Source organism: Brachyhypopomus gauderio, unplaced genomic scaffold, assembly GCF_052324685.1.
Source record: "Brachyhypopomus gauderio isolate BG-103 unplaced genomic scaffold, BGAUD_0.2 sc182, whole genome shotgun sequence".
NCBI lineage: Eukaryota > Metazoa > Chordata > Actinopteri > Gymnotiformes > Hypopomidae > Brachyhypopomus > Brachyhypopomus gauderio.
This window is the reverse complement of record NW_027507003.1, coordinates 40,628-56,190: the sequence shown is the minus strand read 5'-3', so window position 1 is coordinate 56,190 and position 15,563 is coordinate 40,628. Positions and strand designations below refer to the sequence as shown.

General features: G+C 51.1%; 1 protein-coding gene across 1 annotated transcript in view; it reads left to right on the top strand.

Annotated features, from left to right (window-relative positions):
• drp2 (dystrophin related protein 2) overlaps positions 1–15,563 on the top strand; it is a 100,616-nt gene that overhangs the window by 48,783 nt on the left and 36,270 nt on the right. Inside the window, 6 exon segments of the mRNA XM_076995125.1 lie at positions 958–1,126; positions 9,123–9,279; positions 12,550–12,589; positions 12,592–12,674; positions 13,563–13,829; positions 14,545–14,744. Coding sequence (XP_076851240.1) covers positions 1,080–1,126; positions 9,123–9,279; positions 12,550–12,589; positions 12,592–12,674; positions 13,563–13,829; positions 14,545–14,744 — 794 coding nt within the window. The 5' untranslated portion in view covers positions 958–1,079.

The following is a 15,563-nucleotide window of genomic DNA, read 5'->3' as shown; positions in this document are numbered from 1 at the left end:
AGGAGGCTCAGGCAGCCTGTCGTGGCCCTCCTGCGGGCCTCCTCTCTGGGGAGAGGGGCCCTGCCTTGGCCTGCAATGTGCCCCTGTTATAGCAGAGGAACATCACGGGCCGTGGTTTATTTTCCACTGAAATGTCAGCAGCTGTACAGATCTAGAGGTCAAGCCCTGGAGGTTTTTATTGCTCTGAGGTCAGGTTGAGATGGTGGTGGCTGGGTGACACATGGGGGGGCATCATATGGTGGAGGAGGGTGGAGTGGGGGGGTTGGTAGTGCATACAGGTTCCCTTGGAGAGAGCTCACGGTGACAGAAATGAAGTAACCCTATGGGCGTGGGTGACGGAGCTGAGTGAGTATGAAGGGATGAGCATGCGGGCACTCTGACAGCAACGCTGACCAGACATAAGGGATGTCACGACTCGGGGAAGCTCCCTCATCATGGGCCCCGCACTGGGATGATTGCGCCCTTGTACTCTGGTCGTGCTCAGAATCTCTGATGCTTTCTCAGTAATAAAGGAGGCAACACACACACACACACACACACACACACACACACACACACACACACACACACACACCCATCCCCCTGGCGAGTACAAACACACACACTCCTCCTCCGTCCCAGCCTCTCCCAGCAGGGACTGTGACAAATGGCACTTCCTGTTGCTTGCAGACATTACTGACATTGGATTTGAATGATTATGTGTAATTTGGGTTGCAGTGTTCGCATCTGTGAATGCAAATTATGTTTCTGATTTTTGTGATGTTTGATCACTTTTAAAGTTGAAGAGACTTTTACATGTATGGAGACTCTCAAATAATACTGTGTGTGTGTGTGTGTGTGTGTGTGTGCGTGCGTGTGTCTGTGTGTGTGCGTGTGTGTGTGTGTGTGTGTGTGTGTGTGTGTGTGTGTGTGTGTGTGTGTGTGTGTGTGTGTGTGTGTGTGTGTGTGTGTTCTCAGCTGCGGGGCGGCCCTCGTGGCCGAGATGCCACTGTGTGCCCTGCCAGTCCACAGCGGATCCTGAGGGGCAGGAGGTGCCCAGCGAGTGCAGGGGTCAGAAGGTCAAGCACGCCGACCACGACATGAACCTCTGCTGGAACGAGATCAAGCGCAAATCCCACAACATCAGGTGCCGTCCCACACGCCTCTGTCCCTTTAACGGAAAACGACTTCCTGGATCACCTCATAACAGTGTCTGCTTAAATGATCCATTTTCTGCCAGTACTTTTACTAGCTGTTTTTATTACCTGGCTTTAAGCTGAATCTGGGGCGTTCTCTGTAGAGTTTCACCAGGCTGAGTTAAGTCATCACTGCTGGCCTGACCCTCTAATCACACACACTGTTTTGCATGTCATTTGAATGACCATGTGTTGTGTGTGTGTGTGTGTGTGTGTGTGGGTTTTTTTTTTGCTTAGCCTTTTAATTGCTGCCTTGACCATCATGCTTGTCTGGGGGTGGCTGACATGTTCAGAACCCACCCCACCCCACACCACCCCATTCCTGCAGCAGGTGATGACGAGATCCCCTGAAATGCCCACCAGTGGTGTGTATCCGGTCAGCTTGCTGACCTCAACCTGCCCAGTGGGCAGAATGATGACATAGATTTGTTGGTCCTAATGGGCACAGATGGAATGCTAAGTGGCTTTTGAGATCTTTAGGCAGTACACCGGGTCATCCGGGCCATGAGGCACTCTTCTCGTCTGACGAGGTTTCCCGGACCAGCTGCTGTGGCCCTGACCATTGGACTGGGTCGATCAGGATCTTATTACAACAATACATTTTGATTATTTTAAAGCTCGTATGATAATCAAAAAACATTAGAAAACTTCTCCGAGCAGTGATGTTGTTTGCTCCTCCATCTTGGACTTCATCTCCCAGCATCCACTTGCCAGCATCCTGATCCACCAATCATACCTCCATTCTCCACTCAGCCTCTCCTGATTACTCCTGATTACTAATTGTTCATTTCCACCATACCATTTGCGAAGTACTGCCACCACCACTGAGTATGTACTGAGCATTTTTTCCAACCTGCCCGTGTACCAACCTCTTTAGTTTCTTGACATTCGCTTTTACTTTTTCCCTTTTGGTTTGGCTGCCTGTTTGGACAGCTTTCTCTGGTATTTGACCTTGGACTGTTTGTTCATTCTTCCTGTCCACTGCCCCTCATGTTTCGCTCACGCTCACTATAGTTACCGCCTTTTCCCGGGCCGTCACCTAGGACTTTATAATAAAACCATGTTGAACCACGTGTTCATTCCGCTCTGTGAGTGTCTGAGTTTTGTCTGCAGTGTCACTATTATGAACAGTGTGTCGTGAGAATGTTGACTGTGTTGAAGTGAGGCGTTCATTTATTTTATGAGAAATCTGAAAACCCACTGCTTGATTTCATATTTCTTTTATACTAGAGCAGTTTTCCCATGAATAATTTACCTCAAACATCAGCTGCAAAAACATTTTCTCAGACAATATGACAATAATAAAGAAAAAAAAACCAAACCAAGAAGAGTCAAATGCACAGAGCCTTTCTCTGTCGTAACCAGAAGACAATTGGACCTTGTTGGTGTCCTCTCGCACAGTAAAATGTGCTGTGGTCTGGGTGGAATGTGTCCTGGGGGTTTAATAGGTGGACAGAGGCTTGCTGGGAATGCGTTTACCGTCCTGAGGGTGCCATAGCAGAGCTGGTTCTGCCCGTGTCGGGTCACTGGCTTCCCACGTGACGCAGCTGTGAGGGGGTGCTGGTGGCATGCAGCATTCTTCTGGCACCCACAGGACGCTGTGCAGTCTGCAGTTAACACTAAAACAGACAATGTGTCACTGTACCAACATATTGGCACCAAGCCATTTGACATAGCTTAGGACTATCTTGTCAATATGGTGTCCACAGCATCCCGTTCTCTGTTCTGTTCTGTAAGAACATAACACCAAACGTCCAGATGATCTTTGAGTGCAGTGACCTCTCTACCAACCTATAACCCTGTTTTCTCTCTCTACGGTAATTTCATGTCAGAGCCTGCTGCTGTTCTGGACTGGTAAGGTTTAATTGGTCTGTAATAGTATGATAATTACTATAATCTAATCTGGGAAACAGAGGTCAGCGAATGGAAGTTCTTAGGGTTGTTTGTGCTGAAGAAATGTGTTTGTGTGTGCACGTGTGCACGCCCGTGTGTGTGTAGGCGAGAGAAACGCTGTCTGTGTGCCGAAGGTGCAGCCATGGAGCTCTGTGAAGTCTCAGCTGTCTTTGTCCATTTATGGGCAAGAAAAGTGAAATATGGAGACCAGCTGACATGCGGAGGTCGTCAGTCTGTGATTCCGTGAACGCGGCCGAGCAGCTCCGCCTGCCATCTCTCACGCTGTTCCAGCACCATCCTGAGTGTTTCCTGAACTCCAGAACCGTTGATGTGAGATTCACAGCAGCATCTTTAATTAGTCAGAGTTTAGGAACAAGGGCCTGCGTGTCTCATTCAGTAACGTCGGGACGGAGTCCTGCGTCTGACACCCTCGTCTCGTTAAGATGGAGACGGCGCGTTAGAAGCATGTTTACTTGTCACGTGTCAAGCCGCAGAGTCTCCGCGGAAACCCCACGCATGTCGTTGGGGCGGCGTTGGGCTCCCTACTTCAACCAGAGGCGGGGTCACTTGCGTCATTCCGGGGGCCCCCGTGGATGAGGAGACGCTAACGACAGGGGGCTGCATCTGTTTGACTTGGGTGGGCTGGGGAAGGGGCTACGGTGTTTGCGAGCGAATGTTGTGCAAGACACCAGGGCTGCCAAACAAGCCCAAAATTTTCCGACGCTCTAATGAAGGAAGGAGTCAGCGGGGATTTATAAGCGCGTTAATTATTTAGCGCCTGTCTGCTTGGCTGGGGGGGGGGGTGGGGGCAGTTATGATGAGGGGGCCACACGATGGTGTCCATCAGGCGGTGCGCTGCAGGCCGCAGCTGGCTCGGATCCCCCCCCCCGACCGCTGCTGTCTCGCTGTGAAAGGACATAATTACACCGCGCCAGTTAGGACGCGAGCGTGGGGCTTTAATGGATTTATCCTGCTTATTCAGGAGGAATCAAACAAGAGGCGTGGGTCAAAATGTGGGTCCTAAACGCCGTTAACATGGGTGAATGCCTAATTAATCTTAACAGTGATGAACGGTGTGGAGGGTGTCAGATTAATCCCGACAGATGGGCCACGGTTGTTCAGTTGAAATGCTTCTAACACGGTATGACTCTGTAGACGGCGGTGGCTACTCTGCGTCCTCACCAGAGACTACAGATAAAGCAGCTTTGGAAGTGGCTGTCCAATTCGGAGTACGGCGGCAGCAGTGCCCAACCACTGCTCTGCTCCCTGTCTCCTGACACGGAGAAGATCGGCCTAGTGCTCAGCTGCCAGGCCCGGTTAGCGTTACACGTCTTCTCTCTCCCACCTGAGACTGGGCTCTCCCCTCGCGCCTCGCTCCCCCGCTCGTGCGAGACGTCTGACCTTGAAGACGTCCATTTCGCGACCTGTCAACGCCGCGCGCCTTATCTCTTCATTAATCCCAGCTCCGTAGGGAGTGCACACTCGAGCCTCTGTCTACTTCTCTGTGTGCTTTACACATCATGAGCTTCACACATCATGTACTTTACACATTATGAGCTTTACACATCGTGCACTTTACACATCATGAGCATTACACATCGTGCACTTTACACATCGTGTGCTTTACACATCGTGTGCTTTACACATCGTGCGCTTTAAACATTATGAGCTTTACACACTGAGCTTTACACATTGTGCGCTTTACACACCATGAGCTTAACACATGAGCTTTACATATCATGAGCTTTACACATCATGAGCTTTACACATCATGCGATTTACACATCATGCGCTTTACACATTTGTTGCCGACGCCTGTTATGTAAATCGATATTTGTGCCTCGTGATTTGGTTCAACTTGTTTGTGTAGGAGGTATGGATGAGCTTGCTCTTAAGTGGTGCGTTTTTTCACGTGTGCTGTGTGTTTTGGATACACGTGACATGTGGAATGGAGGTTAAGGAGGTGAGGAAGTCTTGTTTCTTCTGAGCCCTGAAGGCCAAGTGGAGTTACTGTTCCACAGATGCACTAAATTAAAATACACATCACTAACTCTCCTCTCGAGTGGCGAAAGTGCACTGATGGAGACGTTTCCCGCTCAGAAATGGCTTTCCGCCTTTCAGCACAGGAGCGCGTCCCTTTCGGATGCCACGCTGAACAGCTCTTCCAAACATGGGAAATTTGTTCAAATTGGATGGAAATAAAAAATGTAAATTGAATCAGTTTCTGAAGTTAAAGGAGCTGATTTTGTTGGCCTGGCATCATTCTGTTGTGGAAATTGCTGGAAAAATCATGCAGGGAACCCTGAAATACCCAGAGCCGAAATAAAGCATTCCTTTTTTGACTTCATGAGAGGTTTTTTATTAACACCCTGGAGAAAATGCAGTCACTGTTCATTAGTTTATCGATTCAGTATAGCCAGTTCTGTTGCATGATGAATTGTTGTTGCTAACTGAAGTTCTAGCCTTGTTCACAAATCTATTTTTCACCTTCTTTTAGAACATTTCAAATTGATACTAGCACCTATTTTAAGCAAGTCATTATGTGTTTGTCAAATGAATTGCATATTACAACAAATTTGATATCCAAGCTAAAAACCTTATACCTTCATGCAGCTACGAAACAGGTGCTGTGGGTTTTGTCTTGATTGTAGGGAGGTGAGTGAACAAGTCACCAGCTCATTAGATATTATCCTGCTTTCATGTCTCGTCACTGTGAAATTACTGTGAATACTGTGTGTGTGTGTGTGTGTGTGTGTGCGCGTGTGTGTGTGAGCTGAAAACATTAGTCATTGAAGGGAAACAGAGCACAGCCTACAGGCATGCACCTAATAAAGCACAGGATAAAAGGGGTGAGAACAGCCATGCCTTCAGCCTTTCACTGGCCAGTGAATCACGGCCTGACGGCTGATTACTGTGTGATTAAGGTGGTGGCTCCCACATAGTGCATTTGCACCCCATAGTTTACCAAAGGAAGGACAGCAGAAGTCAAACTGCTGTCTTTGCCAGATGAATTCGATGCGGCCTGTCTCGCATGTCCAGGCTGTCCTACCCTGATGAGCCGGAGTCCGTCGGGACGCACCTGGAACCGCGCCCGTTTTGTCAGAGGAGCATGCTGCTTCGGTCCCGTCCTCCGGGGCGGCGCTGTAGAGCGAGCGCCCTGCAGGCTTTCTGTATCGATTCTGCACGGCCTGCACTGGCCTCGCTGGCCGACGGCCCCCATTACGTTGTCGGGGCGGATCGTTCCGCGGTAATCTGCTGCCTGCATGACACGGAGCTGCCCCACGACCCCCACGACCCCAACTCTACCTCTTCTCTAGGCGTTGCTTGGCTGGGTATTGATGTCCTGGCACGCGTGGCGCTGGACTCTCCGAGGTGTGCCAGGCGTAGCCTCCCGTTGATCCTGGACAAGGGCCGTAGGAGTGTCCTTGGCAGCCTGGGCTGTTCGCAGTTCCAGCACCTCCCTCGATGTGGCTCCCATTCTATGGTGCACGCCCCTTAAAGTCTTCCCCCTCTCCCACCAAAGGGAGCGTTTGGCTCAAGTATCTTTGGGTTTCTTGGCTGTGGATCCCAGGAGGCTCGTGCTCGGAGGGATTGGGGGGCATGGAGATGCTCGGTACGGGTCATGGACAAAGGTGTTTGGGAGAGGAGAGAGGGAGGGAGGCAGGGAGGGAGAGAGAGAGAGAGAGAGAGAGGAGAGAGAGAGAGAGAGAGGTGCTGGATGTCTGTGGAAAGCAGTTGTAAATCATTGTATGTTTTTTTGTTTTGTTTTGTTTTTTTTGGTTGTGCTCAGGTGTGATGTGCCTTTGGTTTTGGATCAGTGGGTGAGCACCCAGGCTATATAAAACGTGCTCTCTCTCTCTCTCTCTCTCTCTCTCTCTCTCTCTCTCTCTCTCTCTCTCTCCCTCTCTCACACACTCTCTCTCCCTCTCTCTCTCTCTCACACTCTCTCTCTCTCTCTCACACACACACACTCTCTCTCTCTCTCACACTCTCTCTCTCTCTCTCTCTCTCTCTCTCACACACACACACTCTCTCTCTCTCTCTCTCTCTCTCTCTCCCTCCCTATGGAATTCCTGTGTCCTGTCTGCTTTGAACCCGAAGTGCATGAATTGCTCTAATGCAGTCAAATTACAGTTTGGAGGTAGAAGCTACACATGTCTCTTATGTAAACAAGTAGAGGCGTTTTATGCACGAAGACACAACGCATACACAACACACACACAACACAAACACTCAGAAACGGTGTCAGTCAAGGACATGATTAGTCTCCCCCTAAGAACAAAACAAACACCATCAATACATGCACCAGTGTTGCAGAGAAGGTAAGCATATTTACCCTGCGTGTGTCCTACCTACACTTGCCTTGTGCACACACATACACACACAGTGGCACACACAAACGAAAACACACACCCACGACCAAACTCACACCCAATCAAACTGCATACAAGGCTATGTTTGCATGGTCGACGGTGGTGTGTTTGGCACTATATGCGTCACACAAAGCCCATTATAAGAGTCCTCCCCTTCCACCCTGCTCTGCTCAGAAGCCATCAGCGCAGAGCAGATATGCTAAGTGAACACGTCGAGCACATTCTCTGGGTGACAGTGGAATTCCTTCATGTGGCTGACATGAACTGTGTGGACGCCTGAAGCTCCCTGCAGAGCGGCTTTGGGTTCATTACTTTTGTGTGTGCGTGTGCGTGTGCGTTCGCGACGGTGAGATTGTAGAGGCTACCTCTACCTCTAGTGCAAGATCACACAGGTTCTTTAATGCAGTGTTCCCAGCTGGCCTGCATTTATTGGCGTCTAATAAGAAATCATAAGAGTCTCCAGACCATTTCGGAAGGGAGCAGAGAGGTTGGTTCCTCTTCTGTGCTTATTCTTCATTCCTTCTTCCTCACTCTCTACTTTTCATTCTTTCTCCCTCTGTTTATCTTTCCCTTCCATTTTCTTTCTTTTTCCTTCCTCGTGATTCCCCCTTTTCTTTCTCTTTCATTCATTCAGTCTAGTTCCCTTGTTCCCTGCTGTCCCATCTGTACATAAGCAACAGCTTTTCCACTCACTACACAGCATTAAGAACCGCTGGGGTGAACACACACACACAAAATGGAGAGGAAAGATCAAGTCTGCAGCCCCAGCAGGCTTTGCTGCCCACTGCCGTTTGTGATGGTGGGCTCCATCCCAAATGCAGCGCCTCTGTCAGCTTTTCAAGTTGAAGCTAATCAGAATATATTGAAGGTGGATATAGCTTTGCCCGTGAAGCACTGTCTCCACGCCCTGATCACCGCTGTTGCTCACACCACAAACTCTCTTTGTAATCACAAGGCTTTCCTACCCACAAACTCGATTCTTTGAGACACGGCAGTAGTCCAGTGAGCAGAGATCCACGGCTGCTTCAGGCCAGAACATGTACGTGCTTCGGCGCCGATGTTGGACCCCTCGACCTGGTGTACTAACGCCGCGTTCCTTTTCCCCGGTCTCCTCCCGTGCTCCGTCCCGTCCCGGTAATACATCAACCCGTGAGGATTTGTAAGTGGCGTGCTGTGGGGTGGTTCTGATGCAGCGCCGTGCAGAGGCGACACGCCGTGACCATGGATGTAATTGAAAAGCGGTCCTGCTCCCTCCCGCCCTCCGCCCGCGCCCTCCGCCCGCGCCCTCCGCAGCTGCGTAGAAGTCCCCGACTCCTGGAGACAGTCCCAGCCTGTGCTTGGCAGGTGGCTAAGGCACTGATTTGATGGTTTGCTTGTTTTTGTTTTTGCATTTTTTTTGCACATTCATGCTGTTGTAAATATGATTGGATCCCTCCCCACGCCCTCTTCCTTTTAAGCACCGCAAATCAGTGAAATGAGACCCTTCTTTTATTTTCCTGCTGTATAGATGTACACTGTGGAGATGCAGGGACTTTATGGCTCTGCTTTCTCTGTCTTGGCTCTGAAATGGGGGTTGGAGTCGGCCTGAGCGGATCTGTGCGCCAGGGAAGCTCTGCTTTAGGTTGTGACCCCGGGCTGTGCCCCCCGCACTCGGTGGGGCTGTCGTGTGCTGTGTTGGCAGGGTGCGTCTGGAAGCCTTCTCAGACAACAGCGGAAAGCTACAACTCTCCTTGCAGGAGATCATCGAATGGCTCACAGCCAAGGATGAGGAGCTGTCCGAGCAGCTGCCCATAGGGGGCGATGTGGAGGCCGTACAGCACCAGCGGGAGTTCCACCAGGTAGCGCCATGCACACACATGCACACACACAAACACACACACACACACACACACACCACACACACACACACACACTCACACACACCCTTAAACATATACACATTTACACCTTCACACCTTTCCTCATTTATATATGTTTCAATTAGCCATTCTCTTGTCTGATACTATTAATCAACCCATCTATCAAAATAATGAGCCCAGTTAAACATTTAACACTTTGGAAGAGGAAGAGCAGTCACAGGGTAATGAATTAGACAAGTGTGCTAGGCGCCCACTTGTGAAGGCTAATATAAAAGTGACCCATTGTCATGCAGAGAGAGATGTGGCGAGATCCTTTTAACTGTGATACCATCCCCCCTCTGCCTCTCTGGACCCGCAAAGATCCCCAAACATTGAGTAAGGAGAGGACCGGGCCCAAGACTACGGAAACACGATGAATAACTTAAGCTGCATGTGCTCCGCGAAACTCACTCTGTTCTTTGGGAGCGAGGCGTTGTGCAAAGCCCTGCAGTGAGTGTGTGCTGGTTCTCAGCAGCATGGAACCACCCATATGTTATGATATCAGAGGCTCACAGGTGCTACCAACCGCAGGGCTGTTCAGATACACAAAGTTGCACACACAAAGAAGTGAGGAGGATAATCTTGTTTCTGGCTCTTTCATGGACTCTCTCTCTGTCTCTGTCTCTGTCTCTCTCATTCACCACACACACACACACACACACACACACACACACACACACACACACACACACACACACACACACACACACACACACACACACACACACACACCCTTACACCATGTAATTGGTTCTGTAGTGCTGTGGAAAGCTCTTTCCACCTTTGTTCCAATTTCCAGTGCTGTCAGTTTGTAATGTTCCACTGGAGGTCCACTCCTGGGGAGGGAGGATCGGGGAGGTCCACTCCTGGGGAGGGAGGATCGGGGAGGATAGGGGAGGTCCACTCCTGGGGAGGGAGGATCGGGGAGGTTCACTCCTGGGGAGGGAGGATCGGGGAGGATAGGGGAGGTCCACTCCTGGGGAGGGAGGATCGGGGAGGTCCACTCCTGAGGAGGGAGGATCGGGGAGGTCCACTCCTGGGGAGGGAGGATCGGGGAGGATAGGGGAGGATCAGGGAGGATCGGGGAGGATCGGGGAGGTTCACTCCTGGGGAGGGAGGATCGGGGAGGATAGGGGAGGATCGGGGAGGTTCACTCCTGGGGAGGGGAGGATCGGGGAAGTTGTTAGAGGGGAGAAGGACGCTCCTCCTCTTACTCCCATTAGACAGTTTTAAAAGGCCAGAGATTCTCATCTCGCAGTCCTCCACATGAACTTATAGTAATTCCAACCATGAAACTGCATTCAGCAGAGTAATAGTTTCGGCTTTAAACTCTAAACCAACATAGTCCTACTACACCATCATAATCCTACTACACCTTCGTAGTCCTACTACACAATCATAATCCTGCTACATCATCATAGTCCTACTGCACTGTCAGAGTCTTACTGCACCATCATAATCATAATCCTACTATACCATCATAATCCTACTATACCATCATAGTCCTACTGCACCATCATAATCCTACTATACCATCATAGTCCTACTATACATCATAGTCCTACTGCACCATCAGAGTCCTACTGCACCATCATAATCCTACTATACCATCATAATCCTACTATACCATCATAATCCTACTATACCATCATAGTCCTACTATACATCATAGTCCTACTGCACCATCAGAGTCCTACTGCACCATCATAATCCTACTGCACCATCATAATCCTACTATACCATCATAATCCTACTATACCATCATTCTCTATGTCCTCTGTCTCTGTTATCTGATCACTTTGCTCTTGTTGTCTGAGCACCATTTTAATCAGACATCTTTCACTATTCTGCCATTAACTTGAATGTTAGTGATAATGTGAAGTAATGATTTTGTGGCTAATGTAGTCATTATTTCGATGAGGAGACCCTCTCTCTCCTTTTTGTGTTCATTCCTGTTTGTGTCTAGTGTTCTGGTGTGACCTCCACCCACTAGCAGTTAGCCAGTGATGTAGCCAAAAAAGCAGCAGCTGTATAGGACATTTGTATTCCCATGGTGCAGGCAGCCCCTGTGGCCACTACCAGTCTAGAGTGCAGTGGGTGGGGTGGGGGTGGGTCTCTGTGTCCTGTGGACCTGTCTTTATTCCTCCTCTAATGCCACGTAGCCACCATTACCGTGTTATGGTTGAGGAGAGCAGGGGTAGAATCGATGGGGCAGAAGTGGTTCGGGTCGGGTCAGGACCGCCACCTCAACACCCATCCCGAATGTGCCTGTAACATCGTCTATAATCTGTATTTGTCATGCGTACTAAAACAGCAGCATGTCGTCTGACTGTGAGAATTAAAGTGTGAGTTTGTGGAGAGAATGAGCTATGCTCATCCCAGGCCTTGGCTTGTGTGTGTATTTGTGTGTTGGGGGAGGTTGCTTTTGCCATGGAAACACAACAGGAGCCTTATCACTGTTAGCAGTCCTTCAATGCAGTCTTGGATGTTTACCTCTGGCAGTGTTTTACAGTTCGTCAGGGTCTGTATTCATCTGAATTCACTTCAAAAGGACTTGTGCAGGGGACGGTTACCGACAGGGCCCTTTGTGCCGCTGTCTGCTCGAATGAAAGACAATAACAATAACTGTCCTCCACGGCTTGAGTAACTCCATTTAGTAATATAGGAGGCTTTAAGTACAGGGTAATCTCTTCATGTGGTGTGAGGGTTGGCTTTTTGGCTTTTGCTAAATTTCTTTTAGAAGGAGACACGAAGTGACTGACAGTTTAAAAATGCACGTATACAGTGAGAGTAGAGGTGTCGCCTACACAGGCGTCCTCCTGGCTGTGACCGGCGTTTTGCTGAGTAAGCCTGTCTTGCGTGTTAGTGATGGAGGAGCTGATGCTGCTGTTGTAGCTTGGAGCATGCCTGGGTGTGACCACAAGCTTGTCTGTTAGCGTCCAGCGGGGATTCGTTACGGCAGCGGTCGCGGAGGTCACTTCCCCGAGGAGTCATAGCAGAAAGATTGTCATGATATTGCGGAGCAAGCAGAACCCAGGCCTTGCTCTTCTTGATAGGACGGTCTTTGCAAAGCTCGAGCCTGGATGAGGTCGGTCATCCCGGCTTATGTGTGCCTACTGGTGGACATCAGTCAGCAGTCTCATCGATCTTCAGAACCTTGGAGGATCTTCAGATTGGCTACAGATGAGCTCCCTCTGTCTGCCTCTGCAGGCTTTCATGGAGGACGTGAAGGCCAGGGGCCCGTTCATCTACTCGTGCTGGAGTCTGCCCAGGCCTTCCTGACGCAGCACCCATTCCAGGAACCCGAGGAGACGCTGCCAGATGGGCAAAGGTCTGTAGTTTTGTTCTCGCCCCCCACACCTCCTCCGTGACTGCACACCAGCCATGTACAGTTCTGAGCCTCCTAGACTCCTCTGTAATAGTCAGACTCAGCACAGGTGTATCCAGCTAGACGTCAGCATGTTTTATTTGGGTCAGCAACTGCAGCTGGGTCATCCCCAATTACCCAGCAGAGCACTGCATGCCACATACACACACATTAATAATGAAGGCAGACACACTGTTGTTTTCACTGTTTTTGGCTCATTTCCTCTCCTCCCCTCTCCTCCTCTCCCCTTTCATCCCCTCTCCTCCTCTCCCTTTCCTCCCCTCTCTCCTCCTCTCCCCTTTCCTCCCCTCTCCTCCTCTCCCCTTTCCTCCCCTCTCCTCCTCTCCCCTCTCCTCCTCTCCCCTTTCCTCCCCTCTCCTCCTCTCCTCCTCTCCCCTTTCCCTCCCCTTTCATCCCCTCTCCTCTCCTCCCCTCCCCTCCCCTCCCTCTCCTCCCCTCTCCTCCCCTCCCTTCTCCTCCCCTCTCCTCCTCTCCCCTCTCCTCCTCTCCCTTTCCTCCCCTCTCCTCCTCTCCTCCTCTCCCCTTTCCTCCCCTTTCATCCCCTCTCCTCCTCCTCCCCTCCCCTCCCCTCCCCTCCCCTCCCCTCTCCTCCCCTCTCCCTCCCCTCCCTTCTCCTCCTCCTCTCCTCCTCTCCCCTTTCCTCCCCTTTCATCCCCTCTCCTCTCCTCCCCTCCCCTCCCCTCCCCTCTCCTCCCCTCTCCTCCCCTCCCTTCTCCTCCCCTCTCCTCCTCTCCCCTTTCCTCCCCTCTCCTCCCCTCTCCTCCCCTCCCCTCTCCTCCCCTCCTCTCCCCTCTCCTCCCTCTCCTCCCCTCCTCTCCTCCTCTCTCATACAGAGCTGTCCCCGAGACGGCGGGTCCTGAACGTGAGCCGCTCCGTGTGGAAACAGGCCAACGTGGCCAGCGACCTGTGGGAGAAGCTGACGGCACGCTGCGTGGACCGGCACCGGCACATGGAGCGGACCTTGGAGCGGTTGCTGCAGGTGCAGGCCGCCATGGGCGAGCTGGCGGCGGCGCTGGAGCAGGCAGAGGGCGTGCGCGACGCCTGGGAGCCCGTCGGGGACCTCTTCATCGACTCGCTGCAGGACCACATAGACGCCACCAAGGTGGGCAGAGTGCAGCCTGAGCGGAGCGGAGAGCTGAGTGGGTGGGTGGAGGCTCTGAAGAACACGCCGTATTTCTTCTTCTGGTTCGGGGTACCTGCAGAACCACATGGGATTCCACAAGTACTTTAGAGTGGCTGCAGGTCACTGCTCTAAGCATTAGTGAAACAACTAAATAAATGCCCCCAGTGGATAAAAAGTGGTACGTCGGTCAGATGTGAAACTGAACGTGACGGTCGTTTCCTGTTTTATTTATAATGGCTACATGTTAAGGCCTGACTGCAGGAGGCGTGGCCAGTGCAGCTGAATTAAAACCGCGTCAGAGTGGTCGTGCACGGTATTATCGTTTCCCACAAATGTAATTGGCCTAAAAGTGCCCAGCCTCTCATTGGCTGTCTGGTCTAACATCTGGGTGGCCCTGTCAGAATCGCTGTCTCCCTGAGTCTTGCTTTTCTCCTCCAAGGAAGCAGGACAGACTGCATTAGACAGAACATTGGGGGCCTGTAGCTCACATTTCTAGCACATCATTAATCTTGATTTGCCCTGGAAATGCATCAAAAAAAGGCAGGAGCCCATGAGAAATCAGGCCTGCAGCTGTCCAACGGAACAGCTGAGGCCAACCAGCCTGCTTACGCCATCCCCTGCCCTTCCTCTCTCTCCGTTTTTCTTACCTTCTGTCATATATGCTTTTCTTTCGCTCCTTGCTCCACCTCTGCAGCTGTTTAAGGACGAGCTGGTGCAGGTGAAGGAGGGCATGAAGCAGATCAACGACCTGGCCCACCAGCTGGCCATCTCAGACGTGCACCTGTCCATGGAGAACGCCCGCGCCCTGGAGCACCTCAACAACAGGTGGAAGCTGCTGCAGGTAGACGCCGGCCGAACCTTCCGGTGCTGGTTAGGGGGCGGGGCATGGAACATGTGGGAGGGGTCAGGCTGTAGGCCGGGGGGTGAACAGATGCAATAGGAAATGGAAGAGAAAATGCAATAAGATTGGGGTGGGGTGGGTTTTGGGAGGAGGTGGGGTGGGTTTGGGGTGGCGAGGGGCGGGTTTGGGGTGGAGTGGGGCGGGTTTGGGGTGGAGTGGGGCGGGTTTGGGTAGGAGTGGGGCAGGGTTGGGGTGGAGAGGGGCGGGTTTGAGGTGGAGAGGGGGGTTTTGGGGTGGAATGGGGTGGGTTTGGGTAGGAGTGGGGCGGGTTTGGGATGGAGTGGGCGGGGTTTGGGGTGGCGAGGGGGCGGGTTTGGTGTTAAGTGGGGGGGTTTGGGGTGGAGAAGGGTGGGATGGAATTGGAGTAGTGGAATGAAGCAAAGGAAGCAGCATATAGTCAAGGAGAGGACAAGGGAGTGAATGTGTGAACATGTCAGTGTTTTATTTTAAAGGGTGTGTGCAGGTTATATTAACCTCTGTGTGTGTGTGTGTGTGTGTGTGTGTGTGTGTGTGTGTGTGTGTGTGTGTGTGTGTGTTTGTGTGCAAGTGCTTGTGTGTGTGGGAACGTGTGTGATCCACTGTTATTTATGTCCTTTTATACAAAAATCAGCTTCATTTACATAGAGCTGTCTGCTCCTCTTATTTGGGAATCACTCACAGATGTAATGCATTGTAAACTCTAAGGCTCTCATATTTGATCTCTTAAATTATTTATCTCCTCAGGTCTGGGCAAATCTGCTCAGTCATTTCAGCTTAACTACACACACACACACACACACACACACACACACACACACACACACACACACACA